At 37.2% G+C, this 26,838-nt stretch overlaps 1 protein-coding gene across 2 annotated transcripts in view; it reads right to left on the bottom strand.

Annotated features, from left to right (window-relative positions):
* The window catches only part of pou2f3 (POU class 2 homeobox 3), a 43,157-nt gene extending 17,162 nt beyond the window's left edge, over window positions 1-25,995 (bottom strand). Inside the window, exons 1-4 of one of the 2 annotated variants that reach the window (XM_008428664.3) lie at window positions 24,162-25,995; window positions 23,937-23,993; window positions 5,541-5,569; window positions 1,384-1,485 (exon numbers count right to left, since the gene is read on the bottom strand). In XM_008428664.3, coding sequence (XP_008426886.1) covers window positions 1,384-1,485; window positions 5,541-5,569; window positions 23,937-23,985 — 180 coding nt within the window. In that variant the 5' untranslated portion in view covers window positions 23,986-23,993; window positions 24,162-25,995. Of the gene's footprint in view, window positions 1-1,383; window positions 1,486-5,540; window positions 5,570-6,439; window positions 7,179-23,936; window positions 23,994-24,161 lie in introns of those variants that run through there. The other variant, XM_008428665.3, reaches the window with a different exon arrangement.
* Window positions 25,996-26,838: the final 843 nt, after the last annotated feature.

Genomic DNA, 26,838 nt, shown 5'->3' with positions numbered 1-26,838 from the left:
TGACAGTCATGTTTTTGGACTGTGGGAGGAAACCGGAGTACCTGGAGAAAACCCACCATGCACAGGGAGAACATGGAGACTCCATGCAGAAAGACCGGGAATCGAACCCAGAACCTTCTTGCTGCAAGGCAACAGCTCTACCAACTGCACCCTTTTATAACTCCTACACAAAAAATTATATGATGAATGTTGAGCATCTTGTAAAATTATAATTTGGTATTGGTTTTACAAATAAGATATTCTTAGTCTTTTAACATCAGTATGAAACTGTAGCAGAACTTTGAAGGAGTTTCACAAACTACTGAGTTAAAGAACCACATGGATTTGACTGGCCGGCCACATCAGATCGTGATAACTATGTCAAAACTTTGATCTCCTTAAGACATTTTTTTCTAGTAATTTTACATATCATATTTTTTCTAGCATATTGTGTCTTTATTCTGCTAATATGAATTTATTTTGGAAAAAAATCTCTTTGTCTGGCACTAATACTCTGTTGCAGAAATAGTTCACCGTACACAAATCAGCCTTCTTTTTCCCCTGAGTGTTGCACAAAGTATGTATGTCAGGGGAACTGAAAGTTGTGAAAATGGTGATTTTAGACATCTGAAATGACAGAATAATTTTTTAAGACTTTTTACTCAGTTCTCATCAGCGGTGGTAACAAATAGCTACTGAAAAATAAAGCTTGGACTCCTTTTAACAGCGGTATTTATTCTCTGAGTGATTAAATGAAGCTGCTTTAAACTGCTGTCTTCCTAAAATGTTATGTGATCTTTTGCACCACCTCTGATTGTAAAAGAAGATCAGATTAAAAAAACTTGAAGAAACCTCCCCAGCCTTACTGCCTTCATTTTCCTGAGTTCATTTGTCCAGTGTCATTTTTCAAGTCTTGCTCATTATCAAGTGGTGTCCATTTAGTAAAACTATGACATGATTCAGAGAAAAGCATAATAAAATGGGCTGTTTGTTATAACAACCTTAAAGAAGAGTATTAGAATCAATAAAAAATATAAAAATAGAATTCTGACTTTTTCACAGAAGATTCAAATCAGGATTGTTACAAAGTCCAAATTTTGAGGGGGAAAAGGGGGGGGGGGGATTCTAAAAAAGAAAATGTCAGATTTCTCAGATTAAAGTCAAAATTCTGAGGGGGAAAAAAAAATTCTGAAATTAAAGAAGTCAGAATTCTGGAGAAACAAAAGTCAGAATTATTTTTTTCTTCAGTTGCCCTAATCCTTTTCCATATAACCTGGATATGTTACTTTAATACATTTATGTGGTTCAAAGCGTCCTTTTGTTTGCATTGCTAACAAAAGAGATTTTAGACTTTTCCAGGATATTAACAAATTCAAGTGCATTATTTAATGGACTCCGTCTTACCCCAGCCAACTGACTCCCATGCACTGGAGAGCTCTGTGTGAGGTGGCATGTCTTCACTGCGGATGCTGAATGAGGGGAGTCGTTGAGGTCCTCTGTTTTAATCTAAAAGCATAAAACAAATGCCAAACGATGACCTTGTTTGGAAGTTCATTGTTTGGACAATGAAGTCTAATAAAATCATTTATTAGACTTTTCAAAGCAGAGTGGAGGGCAACCCCTATTGATAAATGAATGTTCACTACTTATAGAGGTAGACCAAAATCCCTCACAGGCTTCCTTCCCAGTTTGGTTGCTCAACAAATTACAAAGCATGCTAGATGCTCACCCTCCCCTTTGGGCAAACTGGTATGCAAATATCCCTTCCCCCCATCTCTAACTTACTACCCAGAGAACTGTGACACTTCCTCAAAGCATAAGCACCCAATGAAAAACGACACAAAAAACGTTCAACTTGGGCAGAAAAACCCCCAAGAAATTTCCAACGTGTAATTAGTTTTCCAATAAATCACACTGACAAAAGTTTGTCAACCTTTCATTCTCACACATTTATTCTCGCCATCAACTACTCTTTTTGAAAGCCAACAGTGACAACAGCCCTAAAACAAGGGCTGTCTCACATAAAGAGCACCACCGTTGTCCTAAACCACAAAATAATCATGTTAAATTGACGTTTTGCTACCAGGAAAAAACATGTTTAAGTCACCTTAAATGGAAAACATGTTACATTGATGAATAATAGCTGGAACATTTGAAAATTAAACAATTTTTCAAGTTATTCTTTTGAAAAAGAATTTTTATGCTACATTTTTTGTTAGTTTTGTCAGTTGTCTTGTCACTTTTAAACCACATTTCTACAAAAAAATTTAATTTTTAAGGAACTAAAGAAACTGAAGTTAACTTTTTAACATACATTTTGGTTCAAACAAATTAATCAAGCCAAATATTTTTTTATCCAGCTGTACAAAAAGGGAAAAATCAATCTTTATTAATAGAAATACATGTGACTATATCCCATAGACGTTTATACTGAACACTTGTTCAAACCACATGCTGTGATGACATCGATCCAACCCTGCAAACTAAAAACATGTGGTTCACTATGTTATACATTAAATACAGTGATCAACAGCAGTCGAGGTATTTTTTCCACCACCGTTCACATTACGAATTGTAATGAACTACTGTTATGTCCTGTTTTTATATATTTTTTTTAGCTTTTAACTATACTTTCAGATGGATTTTTAGAAGGTTAAAACAATCACTAGGAACCTCATATAGATCACGATTTAGCTTGGTCAGAACACAACCTCTTTGTCCTCCTCAGTAACAATAACAATGTGTTGGTTCAGCTTTTTGTAACTTAAAACAAGGTCTTTGGGTGAAACTCTGCTGGCCAGAGGAGGGAGGATGCAATATTTATTCATATGAGAAATACTCCTGAAGATCTTTACAAAAAAATTTAAAGTAGCCGCATTGATATCCGTTAACGCCATTTTTGTACTTTGATATGCAGTTATATAAATCTTCTTCCTGTAGTCGGTGAACAGGAAGTTATTGGGGCAAAAACATAGTGACATCTGGTTATGCTTGTTTGAACTTTTGACATTTTGTGCATCAGAAATCATAGTACTGTATAGTCTCTGAAAGTGTAAAAGGCTGCTAATTAGCTTTATGTTGATTCATGTTTCTAAATGTTGTTAGCTTGGTGAGCTAAAGCATTTATTACTAAAACTTGTATTGTTCCATTTGTCCCTCGCAGCAGGTCACGTTTAAATGTCCATCACTCATTCACGATCATCTCCTCATAAATATGACGACAATAGAATACAACTCCGGAAAATCTAATATGGTTTTGGTTTTGTTGTTGAATAGATTTTAGTTTCCTTCTGCAAATAATAAAGTATGGCAAAGTTAAACTGAACTGAATTACTTGTATGCATTGTGTATTATATTTGACAATATTTTTATATTTGAAACAAGTATCTCTCAACAAAATTCGCATATACATTTTTACAAAAACTCTCCAACCACAACCTTTTAAAGACATTTAGGACTCAACCTTGTGTTTAAGCCAGTTATGTCTTACAAAATTAGCTAATCATTAGCAGCATAATGGAGCTTCTAATTTCTAATCATAAGCAAAACGCTGCTAAAATCAGCATTCAAGTCATTTAAAGTTCAAATTCATGATTACAAGAAACTGCAAAATTCCTGTCGACCTATTTTTGTTGTTTTTACTGTGTCTTTGGGAAGCATATTGATGAACAATCACTATTTGTGAACATGTAATTTTTTGTAGTCTGTGCAACAAAAAGGCTACAATTTTAGTCTTGCCAACAGCATTTAGACTTGTGACTCAACACAAATATCACTACGGTTTTCCTACATTTTAGGAAATTTCTCTCATCTTAAAAATCAAGTCAAACTGAATACCACATTAATTTATGCCATACATACAGCCCCCACTGATGGTGACTGAGAAAAAAAAACAGTAACTAATGCTAGATGAAAATTAAATAAAATTATCATCAAATGTTTTAGGAAAATACTTTGGTCTTCCCGTAGTCGCTGAACAGGAAGTTATTGGGGCATTTGATACATGCAAGCATTGATTGTGCAATTTGATACACAGAGTAAATTGCAGGAGGACAGAACATGTAAAAAATAAGCTGAAATTGATTCACACTTTTGTTCCTGCTTATGTTCAAGTTAGCATTAGCATTTTAGCCTCACTAAAAGCTACAAGTAAAAAGAAAACCGTTTAAACATCTCTTGAGCCCCTTTTTAAAACATGGAACAAAGTTTTTTGATTTTGATTAGATTTGTGATCACATTGTGTAAAAATGTTGAAAGAGTTTTGTTTTATTCTCAGTACGGTTGTTTTCTTAGTTATAGTTTATAATTAGCATTTAAGCTAGCACATTAAGTTTTTCTGGCAATGAGTGACACATTGCTGTTCCTAATTCAGTGTTGAATCTTTGACAGGTACATATATGTTTTGTGCACTATAATAGAGTATTTTAATTAGCAGTTTTTAAATGTCTGACTGAAAATCATGTTCTTGGCTGTTTGTGGTTTCATACCTGGCATGGGCAAATAGTTTTCCTGTGGATCTGGGCATGTACCTACACGGGAAACTGGTTTACTAAACTCCCACAGCAACAAAAACATGCATTTTGAAAGAAATGCATCATCCATTTAACATCTGTACTTCTGAGAGAAAATATATATAAAATAGACACTGCATCTGGTGGTAGTACAAACACCAAATATACCTTAGCATATGTCCGATATTTTTATTTCTAATAATTTCACAGTATTTTCTGTCATAGGCTTGTACAGCATATTATTATTAATGTCATTCTTATTGTTTTTAACATATCGTTTAATACATTAAGAACTTTTTGTGTGAAACTACTGTATACTCAATACTGCTGTTATATTTGAATTTCCCCTTTTCTGGACAATAAAGGCTGCTTTTAATCATTTCTAATTGTATTCCAATACGCATTATTATAAGATCTAGTCTTCCTAATGGGTATGTCTCAATTTAGCTGCCGAATTTTCACATCTTTGACTCCCATGTTACATATTCTTTCGAATATTTTAGTTATTCTTAAAAAAAATCTTTGAGATTAACGTTTTGAGTAGTCTAATCAAATTTCAGACTTAAATCTGGTTGAGTGTTATGACCTCAAACAGGCTGTTTGAAATTGAAAACTCTCCAGTTTCAAATCTGCACAATTTGTTTCAATAATAAATGAAGCTATCATGTGAAATTTGCTTCTTGTGTTGATTTATGTCATCTTTGGCTTATATTAAAGTTTGTCTAATTATCTTGAAGCAAAATAAATCAAATTGTGTCTCTTTTGCTAAATGCTCTTTCTGGAGTCAAATAAACTTTTTCTGACTGAAAGCTAAACATGCAGTCGCTGAATGACAAACTTGTAGATGGGTTTGCATGCAGTTCATTTAATTCGAAGACACATTTGTTTCACCCACAGTTCAGGAAACAAACATTAGATTGCCTGCAAGCAAACAGGAAGGGATGGCATGTTCAATAAAAGATCATCCCGACTCATCCAGAGGAAAACAGACGTCATTTACACAGTCCTGATACAGGAGAATTCAAACTCTGGAAGTGATGTCATACTCACCTGTCGATTAAAGTCTATTCCATTTCGCTCTGGATGTGGAAAGAGGAGAAGAACAAAACACATATTTTAAAATGTTGTCTCCCGTAAAGTAAAATTCAAAACAAATCGACACAACAAATGTTAAATGGGATGTGTTGGATTAGATACACATTAATCACATTTAAACTAAGTATTTCTGAAATATATCTTCTTTGATTTTGGTTTCATTTTGACACCAAGTTTAAATCGTGCAGTTCCAGTTATGAGGTGTTATGTTAATTAGAGATGCAGTATTTTTGTGGCTGATATAGATTCCTTGTTTTCTTATGGTCTTATATTGATAACACATTTTATTTATAACATTTTGCATTTACAGATATCTCAAAGTGCCACTATCAATAAAACAATTAATATAAAACAGCTACAAACAAGGATTATAAAATACAGATTTAAACACTACAAGATTAGGATAAGACATTAATTAAAAGGAAATCATAGAATATATGGTATAAAACTGGATTTAGGCCTGTTTTGAAGGATACCATTTGACTTGCTAATTGCACTGATACATAAAAAAGGAGATATGCGACTTGCTGAAAAGAAAGAAAAAGATAATCCCCCCTGTATCCATTAAACATGCATTCCTAAACTTTATTTCTAATTGTATCGACGTTAATCCATTAATAGAACAAAAATGGTGGAAGTTACTAGTTTTATTGCCCAATAGGAAAAGGAAAGAAATTCATATTTCTATTTATTCTACCAATTCTAACAATTTGTAGATTTAATCGGATTAATACAAGGTAAAATTAGGGAAAATGTTAAATGAATCTGAGGTGCTGAAATTAAACAAGCAAATTAACAAATTAAACATTAAGAACAAAAATAAAACAGAGATCTTAATAGAGCTGAATCCAAACCTCAGAGTTGCTTTGTGGTGTCAAATCCTGTTTGTGTGATGTTCTGTGGGTTTTGGTGATGTGGTAGACTCTGTGGACCCAGGTTATGATGAATAATGGTAGTTTTAATGCTGAACAACGAAAAGCACAGAGAAGTCCAGGCAGCACAGGTGAGCATAAAGGCAAGGAACTCAAACGCTGGTAGTACTGGTAGAAAACAATACAACGTAAGACAGCTAGACAGTATAGACAAGGAGCAGGGAACACAAGACACAGCTGGGAACAATCAAGAGCAGACAAGACAACACAGGAACTAAACTGACACACAGAAAAACCAAATCCTCATAATATCATTAAAAATCATAAACATAAAAGGCTTTGGACTGTTGCCTTATTAAAAGAAAAAGAGGCAATTTCAAAATTTTTGGGACAAATTTTTAACATGCTTGACTTATGGTCAGGGGCCAGAGATGATCATTTCAAGGGCTACAAATTACTCCAGGCCACAGTTTGGACACTCCTGATCTAAACCAACCAGATGTCTTATATTCTTTTTATTTTCACGGGATGGATTTACCAGAGATCTGTTCAAAGCTTGTAAAAATTGTTTTATAACTTCCTCCCTGACGGGTATCAAGATGTTTGCTCTATAATGTTCTTTAACTCCTGAGGCTTTCACAGAATTCAGTACATTGTATATTATTGCATTATATTAACTCTACCAACTACTTAGCTCACCTTTGAAAGGTTTTACATGCACTAAGGGCACCAGGTTAAAAGAGGATGAATACAAAAACATGTTACTCATAAATCTAATCAAAATTTATTTAAGTTTGCAGCTGCAGTAGGAAAAAATGTCATATTTTAAAGTATCAATAGTTTTGCAAGGCTTGTATGTACAGTTAATGGAGAAATCCTTAAGCACAGTAAGAACTTTTAACGTGAATCAATTGTATCATTTTAGCTCTTTTCTGGTTAATTATTTTACTCTAATTAAAAAAGTTTTTCTTGTTTTCTAAACTATAACACAGAATGTGATGTGTTACTAAACATGTTAATAAATATAACAAAAACATGTAATATATTGGTTAATGGTGGTGGTCTATGTAAAGCAAAGTGAGGATTGGTTTTTCTGTGCCAGTTTAGTTCCTGTGATGTCTTGTCTGCCCTTGATTGCTTCCAGCTGTGTCTTGTGTTCCTTGATTACCCCTAGTGTATTTATTCCCACCTGTTGTCAGATCCTTGTCTAGCTGCCTTTACTGTCTGTTATTGTTTTCTACCAGTGCTACCAGCGTCTGAGTTCCTTGTCTTCATGCTCACCTGTGCTGCCTGGACGTCTCTGTGCTGTTTGTTGTTCACCATTAAAACTTCCATCATTCATCAATACCTGGGTCCACAGCGTCTACCTCATCACCAAAACCCACAGATATACAGATTTCATTAATAAATTGATTATTGTTGAGCAGATGCAAAAATTAAAAAATAAATCAAGTTTTGCATTTTAATTTAATGTTTTTAGTGGTCCACGTGTGGTGTAAATTTGTCAGTTTTCGCCCCCAGGGTAAAACATTTGAACAGCACTGATTTAGATTAAAACATTTTCATGTGCTAGAATGGCCTACTCAAAGTCCAGACCTAAATCTAATTGAAAATCTGTGGCAAGAGAAAAAAAACTGATCATCACAGATGTTCTCCATAGAATCTGACTGAGCTTGAGTTGTTGAGATACACCTCAAAAACTCGCAGTTGTAACTGTAGTGAAAGGACATGTTGACTCAAGGGACCTTAAAACAAATGCTTGCCATACTTTTGATATTTTTATTTCTGAAAAAAATGTCTGGATTTCCTTTCAATTTCCACTATTTTTTGTTAGCTATATACATAAAATTCCAATAAAACACGTTAAAAATGTGTTTTGATGTGTGCAAAATGTGGAAAAGTTAATATTGCAAAATGTGGAAAAGTTCAAGGAAAACAAATACTTTTATTAATAAATAAAAAAGTTCTTTTATGAAGATTCCCAACTACATGTGTGTGAAGAGACAAATGACAGAGTACAGTGGTACAAAGGTTCGCTGGATAAGCTTTCATCATTTGAATGTCAAATTGGGCCTATTGGGCTGTGTGTGAGAGACAGAGAGAGCAAACGAAAGAGGCAGAGGGCAGGTTTAAACACAAAATGCAAATACACTTATAACCCCCCTACCACCCTCAGCCAACCCTTCTTTCCCCCTGCGGCACAGCCAGTTTCACAGCCAAGGTTCCAGTATGGAAATGACCAGAACATGCAAATCAGCTCAGAGTGCAGGAAGCCTCGTTCTGTACACACATGCACACACACACGCGACGTGATAGTTACACATCAGTGCATAGACACAAAAAGTCACTAAGAAAATGTAATAAATATTTAGTTTTGTCAGGAAAAATCTGTTGGTTTAGGCGAACCATTAAAAAACCCAAACTGGTTAAAAAAAGGAACAGAAAGTGTCACATTTTTTACTTTCACACATTAATAATATGAATTATTGCCCAAAGAGTCTTGCCTTTCTGTAGATTTTGTGTCAAAAACATTTTCTGTATTCTTTTGAAAATGTCTTGGACATTTTTTTCATTTTGCTATAGACATTGGTCACTTTTCTTCTCATTAGCTTTATTTTTACCTCTGCATTTTGGATTACTCAGACACGATGAACCAGTGACATGTCATGTTTAACAGTAAAACTGTCAAGAAATCATTTTAAATTTAAACCTTAGGCCTTTTCTTATTAACAAATATACAGGAATATAGATTGTTCTGATTTCTGAATCTTTGAAAAAATATTAGTAACACACATAAAATATTTTTGCACCAACACACCAGTCATGGAAGACTTATTGGTAGACAATTTTCTAAATGAGACAACTTCCAGGTAGTTTTTGTGCATAACCCTTCTTCTTTTGTCCCTGAATTCATATCTCTTAAATTTGCCATTTTCAAGTAAAGGGAATGAACAAATAATGAGAAAAAGTAGCAAAAGTCAAAATAAAAACTGTAAATGCCTCCCTTTGCTATTTTGTACCCACACATTGCTAATCCTACGCAAATAATAAAGTGGTGAATAAACCACTTTATATTGTTTATCATTTTATCGATCTTTGCAGTAAAGTATTTTTAATAAAAATTAATAATAAAAAAAATTCCAGTACATTTAATTTGAATTGATATTATTCTGTTCAGGTTTTAATTTACAGCCACTTGCCATTCTTTTGCTTGATCCAGGTTTGGGCAAATAACTCATTATGATGGATTATGATCCTTGGTGAAATTAAAATAACTACAAGACACCTTGTGATGATAAATATTTGCTTAATGGAGTCACATAGCCACACTTTTTTTTTTTTACTGGAGACGATTTGTAAACTTTTGTCATCAATTTGTTAAAAAAATCCTTGAATGTTCATTCTGCAGAGGCAAAGCACAACCCACATATGGTGACCTTCGTCCTTGACGCAGCTGACACAGATTCAAGTCCTGACCTGATGACTTTTGCAGTATGTCTTCCTCCTCTCTCTTTACCCACTTTCTTGTCTAACCACTCTAGTCTAGAGTCAATAAAACTTTAAGAAAAAAACTCCAAAAGTACAAAATGACAAAAAGGTTAAATGTCCTCTGGCGGCTCACCATATTTTTGTATTAAGTGATGTTAAGTATGTTACTGGAAAACATTGCCAACAATTCCTAAATTAAAACTATAGAATCTTAAAAACAACAAATAAAAAATGCAATTAAAATAAATATCAATTATTTGCACTTCTTTTAAATCCAAGTTAAGTCAGCAGTTAGTGGATTTAACCATGATGTAATGCTGATCCCAATTAGAACCGGTCCAAGGCTTAAATTAAGCTTTGTTATTTTAGGATTCATTTTAAAATTCTTATGTTTGTTTTTAAATCACGACATAATCTTCCCCCGGCTTACCTCTCTGAGCTTCTTCACCCCTACGTACCCTATCGGTCACTCAGGTCAGCAGATCAGCTGCTCTTGGAGGTATCAAGATCCAGAAGGAAGCTCAGAGGGGACAGAGCTTCTCTGTCATGGGCCCAAAGTTATGGAACGATTTCCCGTTGCAGGTCAGAGAGGCCCCTTCACTGTCCACTTTTAAAGTTCGTCTTAAAACCATCTATTTTACTTGGCTTTCAACACCAGCGGGATCTAGTTTTAAATTGTATGTTTTTGTTTTTAAACTGTAAGATTTTATTTTTTTATTATGTTGTGTTTTAATGTACAGCACTTTGTATCAGCTGTGGTTGTTTTAAAGTGCTTTATAAATAAAGTTGGTTTGGTTTGGTTTAAATTAGCTAAGTAGCTGCCTATGGCTCCTCAGGGGCTCCATAAATGCTAACATTTTAACACAGACCATAGATATATAAATTTAACAGTTGTTTATTGACAATATCAATGCTGCTAAATTTGATTTAATGGTTTCAGCATAGAATCCATTCATACAATCTTGGAACGGCCCTGTATGATGAGCTCAATCTGCTGCGATGCACATCTCTGCTGGATACAAAGGGACAAAAGGGGGAGTTCATTCATGTTGCTTTAGTAGCTCTTCCATTTCGTGTTTTGGCTGAGCTTTATGGGACAAGCTTTACTGATAAATGCCCGCACAGCAACTCTGAAAGCATTTTGGAAGACACAGTTTGATTCGCGTGTCGCGTGACAAGGAGGTGAGCACGAAAACTGCTTCACGGGCTGAACCACCAGTCCACTAACACACCATCTAACCAGTGAACTTTATCAGCGCCGACAGAGTCAGCATGTTGCCATGTAAATGCACACAATGCACTTAATGCTTCGGAACAATTCATTCAATGATTCAAGTATCTCGATTATTAACATTTCTCAAGGAAAATTATCTGCCTTGAAGCTTTGTTAAATTATGTTTTATTATTTAGTGCACCGTGTTCCGGCTGGGTGATTATTTGTAGAAGTGGGTGATACTGGGAATTTTGGTATTGATCCGAAACTAAGTAAATGCAGGGCCAGAATCGCTGATATCGATACCAATACTAATACCAATACCTTTTCAGATTTAAGCTTCATAAATCCAAAGGATCCAAAAGACCTAGGATAGAATTTCACCAAACGTTGTACGTGACAACAAAATACTTTATTATCATAATCACTATTTATGTTTAGAAACAATTGAACAGTAACAAAACAAAGTTTCCCTTAACATTAGGAAAATGCTTTTTGTTTTTTTCATTACACCCTTGTTCCTTAGTGGGGTCGGGAGGGTTGCTGGTGTCTCTCCAGCTAACTTTAGCTGAGAAAAGGAGAAACCACAATACAAAAATAAAATGAAAAATTTTCCCTTCACTATCTTTTCTATTTCTTTTTAATTTTTTTTATGGAATTGTTCTTAGGAAAAACAGACATCCCCCATTCCCTGTCGGAGCCAGGGTATGTCTCTCCTCTTCCCTGTTTCTGCAGCTCTGTGTTTTCTGTTGCATGGTTTTTCGTGTGCTTGTAGAGGTTTGTTGTGTTTCCACTGTATTTAACAGCCCTGCTGCAAACTATACAGCTTCACCATGCTGTAGTTACATTTTAAAATAAAGCCAAATGACCTTCTCTCTCAGACATTTGGATACTCCGGTGTCTCTCTTCATAATGTGACGTGTCGACCCAAGCAGAGCGCTTGAGTGGGCAGGCCAGCCTTGAGCCTCCTGCATGGCTGTTTGACTGGCACCGCTGAGCCATGTGGTGGTGCCACAACTAAAGACGAGAGAGGGGTGAGAGTGCGCTGCTCTGTGCTGTGTGACACATCGCAGCGGTACTCTTACAGACAGACAGTAGACTTTGATGAACCCATATGCACAGCAGTCTGCGTGCAGGAAAGAAAAATAGCTTGAGTATCGATCTTTTTACATGAGCAACGTCCAATTGTATTGATCATATCAATGTTAGGATTCATATCCAAACATCGGTTTGATGTTACGCTATCGATAAATAATTGCACCACGCTCTGACTTCCACCTATGAGTTATTGACAAATTCTTAAAAACAACAAATAAATAAATGCTGCTAACAGCATAACGTTCAATTTTCAACTTTGGTATGGGAGGATTTTATTGATTGATGATAATGTCCCAGTTTTTATCGTTTTTGGGGCACCAATAAGAATCCTTAAAAAGACTGGGGCGATGCCCATGGCAGTCTTTCTCCTGCTGCCTACTGGCTGGTTCAGAGCGAACGGCGGGGAAGAGTCAGCCAGTGTACTTATACAGGTACAGGCTGCAGGCTGCTGCGCTGTATGGCGGAGCACATTGTGGCAGTAGATGTGTAGATGTGTTTCAGAGTGTTAAAATACAGCTACAATTTAAATTATTTTAGATGTTATTTTAGTTTAACTTTAACATGCTATTTTAGTTTTTGAAATACCCTGTACCCTGAAAAAAAGAAAGTTATCCATCCATCCATCCATTTTCGTCCGCTTATCCAGGGTCGGGTAGCGGGGGCAGCAACTTCAGGAAAAGAAAGTAAATCCAACTTAATTTATTAAGTTGGTTTAACTTAGTTGCCCTGCGACAGACTGGTGACCTGTCCAGGTTGTACCCCGCCTCTCGCCCGGAACGTTAGCTGGAGATAGACACCAGCAACCCTCCTGACCCCACTGAGGGACCAGGGTGTACAGGTCCTTCTCAAAAAATTAGCATATTGTGATAAAGTTAATTATTTTCCATAATGTAATGATAAAAATTAAATTTTTATATTTTAGATTCATTGCACACCAACTGAAATATTTCAGATCAATTGGCCTGCCAACTCTCCTGAACTGAACCCCATAGAGAATCTGTGGGATATTGTGAAGAGAAAGTTGAGAGACCAAGACCCAACACTCTGGATGAGCTTCAGGCTATCGATGCATCCTGGCCTCCATGACACCTCAGCAGAGCCACAGGCTGATTGCCTCCATGCTGCATTGAAGGCTGCAAAAGGATTCCTGACCAAGTATCGAGTGTATAATTGAACATAATTATTTGAAGGTTAACTTTTTTGGTATTAAAACAGTTTTCTTTTATTGGTCGGATAAAATATGCTAATTTTTTGAGACAGGGATTTTGGATTTTCATGAGCTGTATGCCAAAATCATCAGTATTAAAACAATAAAAGACCTGAAATATTTCAGTTGGTGTGCAATGAACCTAAAATATAATTTTTATCATTACATTGTGGAAAATAATGAACTTTATCACAATATGCTAATTTTTTTAGAAGGACCTGTATAGAAAATGGATGGATGGTTTAACTTAATAATTAAGAGGGGGAAGACATGCAGGAAAGGTCATCTGGCTGGAATCAAACCTGGTGGAACTTGTGTTATGACATCAGACGTAGGATACAAACGCAGCATTGAACTTAGTGTGTGTTTGAGTCTTTGAGTGTGCTTTGGATGAACTGAAATCCAAAAAAATAGGACAGTAAAAGGTCCTAAATCAGATCCTTTTATTATTACTATTTATTTATTTTTTACAAAATTTTAACCAGATTAAGCTAAAAGGCCTCTTGTGGAGTTTTTGATAGCACATCTTTACAGACAAAAGATTTTTTTAAATATATCTTAAGTCCAAAATGTATTTAATCCTTGTACCATTTTGGCTTAATTACGGCTCGGACTATGTTGTTCTTTGAGCAAATTACCTATTTTTCCGACTATAAGGCGCACCGGATTATAAGACGCATGCTAAAACATACGGTCAACAAAAAAAAAGGTAACGGAAACAAAACAGTAAGTTTAGTTTAACTTTACTTGACTATGTAACAATACACTCACGTTATTTTTTATTCTTCTTCACAAATCCATCAAAGTCCTCCTCTTCTGCATCTGAATTGAACAACTGGGCAATTTCGCCATCAAACATGTCAAGTTCCTTCTCATCATTGTCGGAGTCGGTCTCGTTGCCGGCATCATTGTTCAGCTTTCGCAAAAGTTCGGACAACAGTTAAGGCAGATACATCAGCCCAGGCATCCACAGTCCATTCACACACGGTGGCGTAACTCGCCCGGCGCCGCCCCGTCTTAGTTAACGTGTGTTAGGTCTGTCATCCATCGCTCACATGCCACTGCAACCTCTTTTTGAACGCCCTGTTTACACCAATGTTCAGCGGTTGGAGTTCTTTTGTTAATCCTCCCGGAATGACGGCAAACTCCAAATTAGTTTGCTTCACTTCCTTTTTCACAGTGCAGTGAGATGGGCGCGCATGGAGTCGCAGATGAACTGGGACGGTGATGCGTGGAAAAACCTATCTGGTTTTTACCGAGGCGTATGCTGTAGAACTCGGACAACAAGTCTCTGATTGGTTTATTGCTGCTGGCGTACATACTGTACACTTTACGTCTCTGTGTCAGGGACAGATTTTGGAATTCGGCGCACCGGATTATAAGGCGCACTGCTGATTTTTGAGAAAATTTAAGGCTTTTAGGTGCGCCTTATTGTCCAGAAAATACGGTACCTTTTTTAGAATCGGTATACTCCAGTCCATGATTAATCCATTACTAAATTAGTTTATGACTATTTCAATAATTGATTAATCATGATTAATCTGATTAATTGTTTCAGCCCGAGCCTATAAATATTAAAATGTGGTTGGAAAATTGTTCATGTTGATCCGGTTGGCCAAGCAAGCATAACTCTCAATATCAGGCTTAATCTGGACTAATGGCACAAAAGTTTCTAATATTTCTGAGCGAAATATTAGACACTTCATTTCATGTTACAAAGACTGTGCAACATGAAATATTCATAAAATGATGTGCATTGAGGGGGAAGTAATGAAGTTTTAACTGCAGGTTTATTCCAAAGAGCTCTGAATTTTTCCTCTGAATGTGACGCCAAAGCACAACTGCACAGCTGTGGTTCAATTCATTCTTGTATTTCAGGAAAAACACGCTGTTAAAATTCTCCAGAATAATTGTCTAGACTCGAGCAGGTCATTTTATTTGAATAAACCAGCCTCGCATGTGGTTCTGGATACGAGCCACTGCTGCCTAGTTTTAGAGTATGAATGACACATATTGTTGCTTCGCGTGACAGGACACCTTTTTCTTTTTTTCCCTTTCTTTCTTGCATGCTGTTTTCATGCCATGTGGGTTTTCTCCGTTTGTTTTACTTCCTCCCACATTTCAGAAACACGCTTACTTTACTGGTGATTCAAGCTTGGCCTGAGGGATCGTCAGTCAAACAGCCTTTTGATGGACAGGTTACCAGTTTAAGCTCCAGCAGGCATGTCAATCTCAGAGCAAGATCAAACTTGTAAGGAAAAAATAAATAAGAATTTTAGTGGAAAAAAAATCCTGCTTGACCTCAATTACAATGAAAAAAAAAATAGCCAACATTAAGATTTTCACTGTTTTAGCTTTATCATCATTAGGTTTTTAAAATTATCAAACTATTTTTTAATACCAAAGATCACGTGAGGAAATTCCAGAAAAAATGGTTTTAAATGAGATAGCTCCAAGTGAAAAACTTGGAAAAACACATTATTAGGGTGTTTTCACACCTGATAGTCTAAAAGACTTGGTTTAAAATCATTTCAGTGCATATATTCATATTTCAACCATGGTCATAGTGGTCATCATCAGCCAAAAGAAGCTGCATTTCCAATGCACATTTTTGTCTATATTCTGCAAAAATCAAAATTTCACAATTGCAGTGTTTCCATAAGAAACTAATTTAAAATCACAATTAAATAAGCTTGTTCATGCAATCAGTTATTAAAAATCATGGCAGCAACGGATGTAAATAGTTACATGAGATATATTTATAATTCAGCCTCAAAGGAACCATCAGCATCTTATTCAGCCGTTGGGGTGACAAACTAGCTAGAGCATTTCTACGGACTACGTTAACATGTTTTGAATTTGTGTTGTTTCATCATTAGTGACCAGTAGCCTGATGTTTCTGTTCTTCTCTTGGTTTGTTGTACTTCATGTCAGATGGATTTCAGAATGACTTAGTCGCTCTCTCTGGTGATGAAACCTGTTAGCTCCGCTGTTGTCTATGTTGTAAAGTAAAATTATCATGAGCTTTATTATTTGGGTCCGGTCATTAGCCCCGCCCCCTGGCCGGCCGTCTTGTTCCGCTACTGCGTCACATGTTTGCCTGAGGAGCTGAGGCAGCAGTATGACGTCTTGTGTGGAGCTTATTATAACAAGGTAAGTTCCATGTTAAAATGATCATGTTTTTGACTATTTTTTATGGAGGCATTATTTTTCCGTTGTTTACGCAAGAGTTTCATATACATAGTTCGCTTAATGTACATTTATTTGCTTTGATATCACGGTATATTCGACTGCTTATTATCTTAACCGAACATTGAAACTGCCAGGAAAATCTGGAGGCCATTTGAGTTAACATTATTTAGCTGTGGAGGTTGTTTTCTTTAAGTTTTTGGCTGTAGACTGCAAAACGGGGGAGTGGCTGTGCTGGACCGTTGGCTTGATCTATGCCTCAGGTGTCAAACTCCAGTCCTGGAGGACCACTGACCTGCAACAGTTAGATGTGCCGCTGCTGCACCACCTGAATAGAATAATTAGGTGATTAGCAGGACTCTGGAGAACGTATCTACACAATGAGGAGGCAATTAAGCCATTTGACTCTGGTATTTTGTACCTGTGGCATATCTAAAAACTGCCAAAATGTTTTTTCTTTATTAGTATGTCATGTTGGTGACTGAAGCCCGTTATGATGACTTCAACACATTTCTTCAGACAAGTTGCATGACTTTTTAATGCTGTCCAAAAATGTTTCTATAAGCTGACTAATTTCTTTAGTAATTATTTCTTTTATATGCTTTATCTTGTAAACCGGGTGGGCAGAGTAATTTGAATGAATATGATGGTGACACACACAGAGGTGGGTCTGATTAGTTTTGTTCACACTTTTTAAAAAATATATTTATTTATAATCCTAATGTTTCTGCTATATTTCCTGTTTTTCCTTCCAGGCTGGAAAAAACGGGCCTCCTTCTGTTGGTTCATGTTCTTCTTCCTACGTTGAAAGGCCACAAGAAAAATGCCAAAACTGCTCATGTCAAACTGTGGACCATGTTGTCAGATATGTGCAGTTATGTGATACTTTAATGATCCTAGGTCTTTGTAGAAGCACTTTCTTATTGGCTTCGTTTGCTATTTGAATGTAGATGTGCTCTATATAGTTAATACATTTTATTATTTGTTTTAGCATTTTGCCAAAGATGGGAGCCAGTGTTAAAACCTTCCTCATTGGTTTGGAACCTGGACGGCCCTTCCTCCTGCATGTTGATGAAAACAAGAGCAGCACCAAAGACACTTCACCATCAGTGATCACAAGACCATCCATGGCTGCTTCCAATGAACTTTCAAAGCACACTTCACCTTCAGTGCAAAGTACCATGAATGTATGACCTTTGTTGTATATTGTTGTCAGTGCTGCTTGATGTTTTGAAATAAAAGTAATTATATACTGCAAATGGTGCTGGTGTTTTCAAGTGGCATCTAATGTCTTTTAAAATAAATTTGGGGATTACTGATGGCCAGTAGTTTCTGGAAAAAGGTTTTAATTGCTCTATTGGCTTTTATTTGGTAGTAAATTAACAAAAAAAAGTGGGTAATAAGAAAAGAAGCCTGGGAAGCAAACTCACAACAGCCACATTAAAAACTAAAGCCTTCATATGTGGGTTGTGCTTTAACCCCTGCACCACCTCAGCACACCCTGCCAGTAGTATTTTAAAACTCAGATTTCTATGTTAATATTTACTTTACTGTTTTGTGTTAGATTAGTACGTTCATAGTGTTACCTAGTGTATTTAGTCAAAAGTTAAGTCAACACTGATGTGTGTTTAATTTCAACTACTGTGAGTGTTTGATTCAACTATTGCAAATGACACTTTCAAACGTGTAATTTCTACAACTTCCAGAGTGGACCAATATAGACACTTTCAAAGTGTTAATTCAACTCTATGAGTTGACTGAACACTTCCAAATTTGCTGTGTGGAAGCATCTGTATATGTGGAATTTGGGGGGAAATTCTGTGATTTGACAGAAGAGGTATTGATCAATCAAGTGTCTTTGTTTAGCACATTTCAGTAATATAAAAACACAGAAAAAAATACAGCGGATGCAGAGCATTTGCAGAACTAGAATACCTGAGAAGTCTGTAAGGTTGATACAACACCAGCAGATCTTTAATGTATGTTGTGCTAAGCTGTTCAGTGATATGTAACCTAATAACAGTATCTTTGAGACCATTCTCTGAGCTATAGGGAGCCAGTGTAGGGACTTTAGAACTAGGGTGGTGCTCTATCTTCCTGGTTTAGTGAGAACACGAGCAGCAGCATTCTGGATCAGTTGCGGCTGTCTGATGTTTTTTTAGGGAGACCTGTGAAGACGCTGTTGCAGTAATCAAAGCAACTAAAGATAAATGCATGGAGATGTTAGACCTCTAATTCTGGAAATATTCTTCAGGTCAGTTTTGTAACTGTCTTTATGTGGCTCTGATGGTTCAGGTTAGAGTCCATCAGCGCACCTAAATTTTGGCCTTGTTCGCTAGTTTCCAACTGTAATAATTCAAGCTGTACGACTCTAGATCGTTCCTTTGGGTCCAAAGATAATAACTTCAGTTTTGTTATTGTTCAGCTGGAGAAAGTTGTGGCACATCCACACATTGATCTGTTCTCAGCATCTGTTCAGAGATTGGATGGGTTCAGAGTTACCTGGTGACATTGTAATGTAGAGCTGTCTTTCATCCAAGCAGTTAAGGTAGCTAATCTTATTTCTCTATTATTACCTGAGCTAGTGGGAGAAGGGGTGCCGCCAGAAATCTTGGGCCCCCTGACAAAAAATTAGATTGGGCCCACCTGTGCAGCTGCTGTTACAATTTTTTGAGCATTTGACCCATAAAAAGCATCACAATTTTAAAGGCTTGCAACTGCCTTGCTTTCTGTGGTCCAATACTGATAGTAGCACAATATTTACTGCTCATGAATTTTACATCCAACAGTCCACATCCAGTATGCAACTATGTTGCTTAAATTGTTTCTATTAGTTTTAGATAGTGAAATGTCTCTCCTCATGAGCAACAGTCAAAAGCAACATACACATAAAGCAATCCAGACTTGTCAAAAATGCTATGTAGTTGCATTTTATTCAAGCTGCAGTACATAACTTTAATAAAAAAAATATGTTTTCTCCATATTTGTTAAAGCTGTCACGATGTCGTAGCAGTTTGTTATGAGACAGATAATCTGTGAAAACAATCAATCTCCTCCATCTCCTTCCTGAATTACTATTACTGGTTAAAGTAATGCACCGTTCTGACCAGAACAACCAATCAGAACTAGTAGGACCCTCTTAGCACTGTTCATTCACTCACTGCTAAATGACCCTAACCCTATCAACTCATCATTTACAAGAAACTGTTTATCTGCCATCATTGGTAGTTATGCTAACTAAACTGAGCATTCACAGTTTGAATCTGCACAGTTCTGTGCTATGCTAGCTGCAGCACGGCACAAATCAAGGGGGAGGAAGGATGAGCAGCACCACATGAGATTGTGATTGACAGCACTAAAACTTTCCTGCCACTGACTGGTTGTTTTTAGCACTGGGAAAAAGCAGAGGAATATTTTTTTTTCACATTATCTCTCATACCGTACTGTCACAACATAATGACAGTTTTAAAAAAATATGTGAAAAAATATTTATATAAAGGTTTCATACAGCAGCTATAATTTCACTCAGGAGAGGATGGGTCAGGAGGGACGTGGGTCAGAGCTGCTGCTGACTGACTCACCTGTTGTTAAGTGGTAAAAGGCACATGGAGCAAGTTAAATATATGAATATGTTGGTAATTTTTTTCCTTAATTCATTAAATGCTAGTGAAATGGAGGCAAACAGTAGTTTGTAGCTAAGATAATTATGCTAAATGGTTGATAATCTCACACAGTCTACTCACCTCTCTTGGAGAAAAACTGGGTTATAAATTAACACTTCTCTCTCTCCCTCTTTCTATTTTGTTTTTGAAAACCTGATTTTATAACTTTTCTTAGCAGCATAGTAAGTTCGTTACTACTGACTGCAGCTGCATACAGCGTCACTTTCAAGCGCTCCAAGCAGGAACAAACCATTTAATGCAGATCCAGGGGGTTCAGGGCAAAAACAGATGTGTGTTTTTTGGTCTGGGAGGGTAAACATTAAATTTTTACAGCTAAAAACAATCTTTGAAAATACAATATGATTAATTTTGTATTTGACAGGATCCCGATTTTTTATTTTATTTCTATGAACAAAATACAAATAATTAAATTGTGGATGGCCCCCTGCTGGTCAGGGCCCCTATAATTGTCATCACTTTTCACCCCTTTACCGCCCCTGGGAGCATATAGATATTGAATAAAAGGGGTCCTAGGATTGGGAATTGGGGTACCCCATATGTGACTTATGTCTGCTTTGATGAGAAGTTACCAATTGAAACAAAGAAATCCTGTCTTTATGTAAGATTTGAACTAGCTGAGTACTTGATCGGAGAGCCCAATCCAAAACTCCTCTCGTTTCAGTAATATGTCCTTTTGGGGTCCAACAGAACCAGCACTGTGGTGGTTCTACAATCTGTGTTTATATGGATGTTACTGAACACTGATGAAAGTTGTCTCAGTATTGTGCTGAGCATGGAAACCAGACTGAAAGATGCCAAAGCGGTCGGTTATCATTAGGAAGCTATTTAACTGTTTAAACAGCTTTTTCAATAATTTTGCTGATGAATGGGAGGTTGGAGATCAGCCTGTAATTCTGCAGTAGTGATTTGTCCAGATTGTTCTTTTTTATCAGTGGTGTGCTAAATGCAGTTTTCAAAGCCTGGTGGAAAACACTTGAAGAGAGTGATGAGTTTACTATTTGGATCAGATCATTAGCAACAACAGGCAGAACTTTTTTAAAGAAATGTTCTGCCAAGAAAGCAGGAACTTGAGCTTAATTGATTTATGATTTTTTTCTAGGCTTTTATAGCTAAGTAGTTGAAATTGAGTCATGTTTTCTGCATTTTTTATGTTTGGGTATAGCATTGGTACTGGATTTAGTGTGGATGTCTAGATTAATCCTCAAATTTTTTGAAGTTTCTTGGCAAAAAAGTTGGCAAATTCATTGTAGGCTGCGTTAGATCACAGTTCAGGTGGTAGAGTGACAGGAGGGTTTGTGAGCCTGTTAGCTGTTGCAAATAAAGCTTGAGCATTGTTAATGTTTTTGTTTATGATCTTCACAAAAATCATAAACATGTTTTAATGTTTAGTGATAGTTACACAGTCTTCCTTTGTAGATTTCATAATAAAGGTGAAGTTGAGTTTTACAGCATTTATCCTACAGCAAAGTTGTCTTGCAGATCTAACTGTGCATTTCTCCACAGAGACTTGTTCCAGCCAAACACAACCTTCACTTTAATGGATTCAACACTTTCGAATAACACGCAACTTTTTATGAACTTTGCAATGCTGTGAGAGCTCTGGTAGAGTCAGCTGCACTTTACTGCTGTTTACAAACTGGCGTAATATGAAAAAAGTGTCTTTGTTGCCGTTTTGCGAAATACAGAAATTTTGAAAAGCCACCTCATTTTAGAGCAAAAACTGTTTATCAGAGAACATATTTTTTCAAAATGATCATGTTTCCATTAAACAAATTGACTGTTATTTAAATTTGTGTAATTTTATGGTCAATGGAAACACAGGTGTGCTGTGGTGGCACAGGGGTCAAGCACAGCCTTAATCCTTGACACGGCTGTTGCAGGTTTGATTTCTGGCCTGGTGACCTTTGCTGCATGTCTTTCCTCTTTCTCATTACCATACCTTCCTGTCAAAGCACCTTCAAGTAAAGCCAAAAAAACGTTTTAAAAAAAAGATGGAAACACAGCTAGTTCGTGACCTTAAACTTAAGTAAACTTGTAAGGATTTGGATTGTGTGTGTGTTTTTTCCAGGTAATTGAGTACCTGTGTTGTGGGTGTACCCCTTGATTGTTTCCAGCTGTCCTTCGTTATCCCCGATTACCCTCTGTGTATTTAAATCCATCTGTCTCTCTTGTTCCCTGCCAGATTCTTTTCTATTGTTGCTTGTCCCTGTTTCTGCCTTGTTCCTGTTTTTTGTGCCATTTTACAATTGTTGCCAGTGTCTGAGTACCTTGCCTCATTGCTCACCTGTGCTGCCTGGACTTCTGTACACTTCATCATTAAAATAATCATTTTCTCACTTCAACCTGGGTCTTCCGCATCTATCCTCATCACCAAAAAGCATATTTCATGACACTTATGTTAGGAAGGAGGGCAATGATCCAAAGCAAACCAACAAGTCCACACCTGAATGGCTAAAAAATATGCTGATTTTGGAATGGCCTAGTTAAAGATCAGGCTGGACTCTGATTGAAATATTACTATATGACCATGAAAAAACACTTTATTGTTCGCAAAGAGAAAATAAATGTTGCTGTAACTCATCAAATCAAACTTCTTGAAGATTCTCCTGTAGTGGTCTGTATTACAGCTTATTTGAAGAAACCTCCAACTGAAGACACTGTTTTTATCCTTTTTTTTAAATTTGAGATTGAAGTAGTTTTGAAGATCTGAGACATTTAAGAACAGATACTTTTTCACAGCACTTTACATATAGATTTACACACATTTTGCCAAGAGGGAACTACTTGCACATTATCACTTGAGATCCCTTCATTAGCTCAGTGTACAAACAAAACTTCTAGGAGGCAGGCAGAGGGAGCAGGTGCTGGTGGAGAGTCACCTGAGATAAACGTTTCTTTTTCTGTTTAGTGAACCCTCACCCAAACTATAAAGAAAACCCCTCCATCTGTAGTTAGTGGTTTTGTTTGTTTTGGATTGTCTCCAAAGTTTTTTTTTGCTTGGATGACACTCCGCTGGAGATTTTAAAAGGTCTAAAAGGACAAAGAACCGAGTCATTTATCACTTCCATGAAGCAAAGGCATTCACTTCTCTCATGCGGCCATTGTTTTGAATAAAAGTTCCACATTTTATTCAGCTTGTTCCTGATTTTTCTGTGTGGCGGGCTGGCTGGCATCCTCAGCCTCTGGGCTTTCTGTGTCTCTCAGAAAAATAGCTTGAGGCACATATTCGAACAAAAACCAACCGCCAAAGTGACTGCACACAAAACACCTAAGGTTTCTGCTTTTTATGACAAACCAAGGTTTTGCATGTTAAATACAGCAACGAATGTGCAAATATTTCACCAGAGGAGACCCTAAAAGAGCAAAAGGTAAAAAAGAAAAAGCCATGTACTCACAGATCGTCTATGAAGAAAATGTCTTGATGCCTCAAAATAACAACATGACCTTACATTTCAGGAAATTGAATCCACTCCTAATGTTTTGTAAACAGTGATTTGTGGAGAAAGTCCAGCAGTTTCAAACCAAACATAGCAGCTTTTCTGACTCACATCTGTGTGTTGTTATTTAGATTCTGCTCTGTTCAGGGTGAAATTTCCTTACCTTTCTGGTCAGCCGGAGCCTCCGACTGCTCCACTGGGTCTGAGCTCATCTTAATATCTGTAATGATAAATATAGCTGATTTTCCTACAGGATTGTAACTTTACCAGGACAATGAAGCACTCAGGCCACCCAGGAAAATGATCTTGAGCTTATTCTAATTCGCCCTCCCCTCCAAACCGCTGCACAAACCCCACTTGTAACATTCATAAACGGAGAGTGTCTTACCTTAGGGTGTAAAGTTTTAGAGCTGCTCTCACGTTTTTCTGTCTTTCTTGGTTTATTCAAGAGGACAAGGGTGTTGGGATAAAGAGTTTTGGAAATCCACAGCTGCTCATCAGCATTTTCCTAAGTGGAGAAGCGTTCATCTCTGCTGTGCAGCCTGCGCCGCCTGATAAGCTGATTTGCATGTGTCTCTGTGCGTCCTATCCAGCTTCAGACCGTTTGCATAAAACAACAATAGGGTTACTGCGAATATACAGCGCACATGTGTGTGCATCCATACAAAAAAGGGCTGAGTGGAGTCATCCTCAGGGTGCTTTGGATAACAAGGTGATGTTTGTATTATTCCTGCCAACTGAGATAGATCAGCAATGGTGTGGAGCAGCTCATCCCTGTGAATTTGTCAGCGCTGATTTCCATGCAGTTCTTTTTCCAAATAAAAAGGTTGGACACTTCAGACATTGAACATGTAAAAATGGCAACAGAATGCAATGTTTTATATACAGAATGTAATAGAAAGTAAAAAAAAAAAGTCACAATTTATATAGAGTTTAATAGAAAGTTATAAATATGACAAAATCTTACAACAAAAAACATAAAAGAATCAGGAAGCATATACTAAAGAGTGAAAATTCATGCTTTAAGAGAATAAAGGTTTCTCACAGCAGTCACAGCACATCTTTAGTAAAAAAAATAAAAAAATGACGCATGTGGAAGACAGAACAATATTTGTTTTTATACTGAGGAGATTGGAAAGTGAAGACAGAGCATCTTCATTTTTAAAGGGCAACAGAAAGTATAAAACATGCCAGGGACACCTGTTATAAATTCTTCTTCGTGTGAAAGGAGCGTGAGTGGAGAGCGGAAGAAGAGCGAAAAGAGAGAGCGATTGTATTTCTATATCTTTGACTTTTTTCTCACTGTTTTTTCACTTGGTGTTTATGTTAATTGTTTAGTTGTGATTTCATGTTAATTTTGTCACGTTTTTAGGGGTTTTTGTTTGGGTTCGGGTGTGGCCGTCAGCAGTGGCGCAACTACACATTATTCAGGTGGATGCTGCTGAGCAGGTGGAGGGCCCACCTGGTGAGGCTGGAGCAGTGGAGGACCCCGCGGCGGCTGCGGTGGTGGCGGGGGAGCCCGCTGTAGAGGAGCAGGCGGAAGGTACTGTTGAGGTGTCGGTAGTGGAAAGTGAGAAAAGTGTGAAAATGAATGTAGGTGTGGGAAAGGATGAGAGCACAGTGTTGTGTGGTGATGGGGTGAATGGTGGTGGTGAGGGTGAAAGTGAAGTGGTAGAGAGGGATAGTGTGCAGGGAGAGCAGCAGGTGGAGGTGAGGGGTGATGAGGAGCATATAGTGTGTGGAGATCAGGGAGAGAAAGGAGAGGTGCAGGTGGAGGGACAGAACAGTGCGGAGTTGTTTTTTGGAGCTGGAGTGGCAGGAGAGACGGGTGAAGCAGAGGAGGCGATGGAGCTGGAGGCTTCAGGCCCGTTAAAGAGGCGAAGTAAAAGGAGGAATGTGGTGACTGCTGTACAGGCCAGCAAGCAGGCCTGCAAGCTGGCAGCAGAGAGGAAGGAGGTGTCGGACAGCAGCGACAATGAAAGCTGGTTCTCTGACAGCAGTGAAATATCTGTCACACAAATGAGTTGCAAAGCACATAGATACCCTGTAGAGTCTTTTAGAACTTTTAAAAAAGAAACTAAAGGATTCAGAGGAATGAAAATTGAAAGCTATTTTCCTGATTTGAAATTATTTTATTTCTCAGCAAGGTATCACATCAGGAACAAAGAGGTATCAGGTTTTGCAGACAGAGACGTCTATAGATTAAAGAACATATTGACTAAAGTTAGAAAACAACTTTGATTTAAATGATGTACAGTAGCATTTTATTATTTTCCATAGTCTTTTGGTATTTTGACTCTGAATCACCTGCTGTTTCAATGACTTATGGTGTCCCACAGGGCTCAATTCTGGGGCCACTGCTTTTCTCTCTTTATTTATTGCCTCTGGGTTCTATCCTTAGGAAACATGGGATTTCTTTTCATTGTTATGCTGATGATTGTCAGATTTATTTGCCCATGAAGCAGAAGGATGTCCACTCTATCAAACATCTCCTGGCATGTGTTGGTGATATTAAATCTTGGTTGGCCTTGAACTTTTTAAATTGTAATGAAAACAAAACAGAGGTGATTGTGTTTGGACCCAGTGGCTCCTCTGAGTCCTCCTCTGTTGACCTTGGACCTTTGGAGGTATATTTTAAACATGTTATTACGGACCTTGGTTTTAAGGTGGACAGTGATTTTAAATTGGACAGCCAAATCAGAGCCGTGGTTAAGTCCAGCTTTTATCATTTAAGGCGATTGGCATCAGTGAAATCTTTTCTTTCCAGGCAACATTTTGAAACGGTGATCCACGCTTTTATCTCGACTCGACTGGATTACTGTAACGCACTTTATCTGGGAGTCAGTCAGTCGCTGCTCTCACGTCTGCAGCTGGTTCAGAATGCAGCTGCTAGACTTTTGACAGGAACTCGGAAGAGGGAGCATGTGACCCCTGTCCTGGCCTCACTTCACTGGCTGCCTGTATATTTTAGGATTCATTTTAAAATTCTTTTGTTTGTTTTTAAATCACTGCATAATCTTGCCCCGGCTTACCTCTCTGAGCTTCTTCACCCCTACGTACCTTAT

This window comes from Poecilia reticulata, chromosome 14, assembly GCF_904066995.2.
Source record: "Poecilia reticulata chromosome 14, P_reticulata-male-v2, whole genome shotgun sequence".
Classification (NCBI taxonomy): domain Eukaryota; kingdom Metazoa; phylum Chordata; class Actinopteri; order Cyprinodontiformes; family Poeciliidae; genus Poecilia; species Poecilia reticulata.
This window is presented reverse-complemented; position numbering and strand designations above follow the sequence as displayed.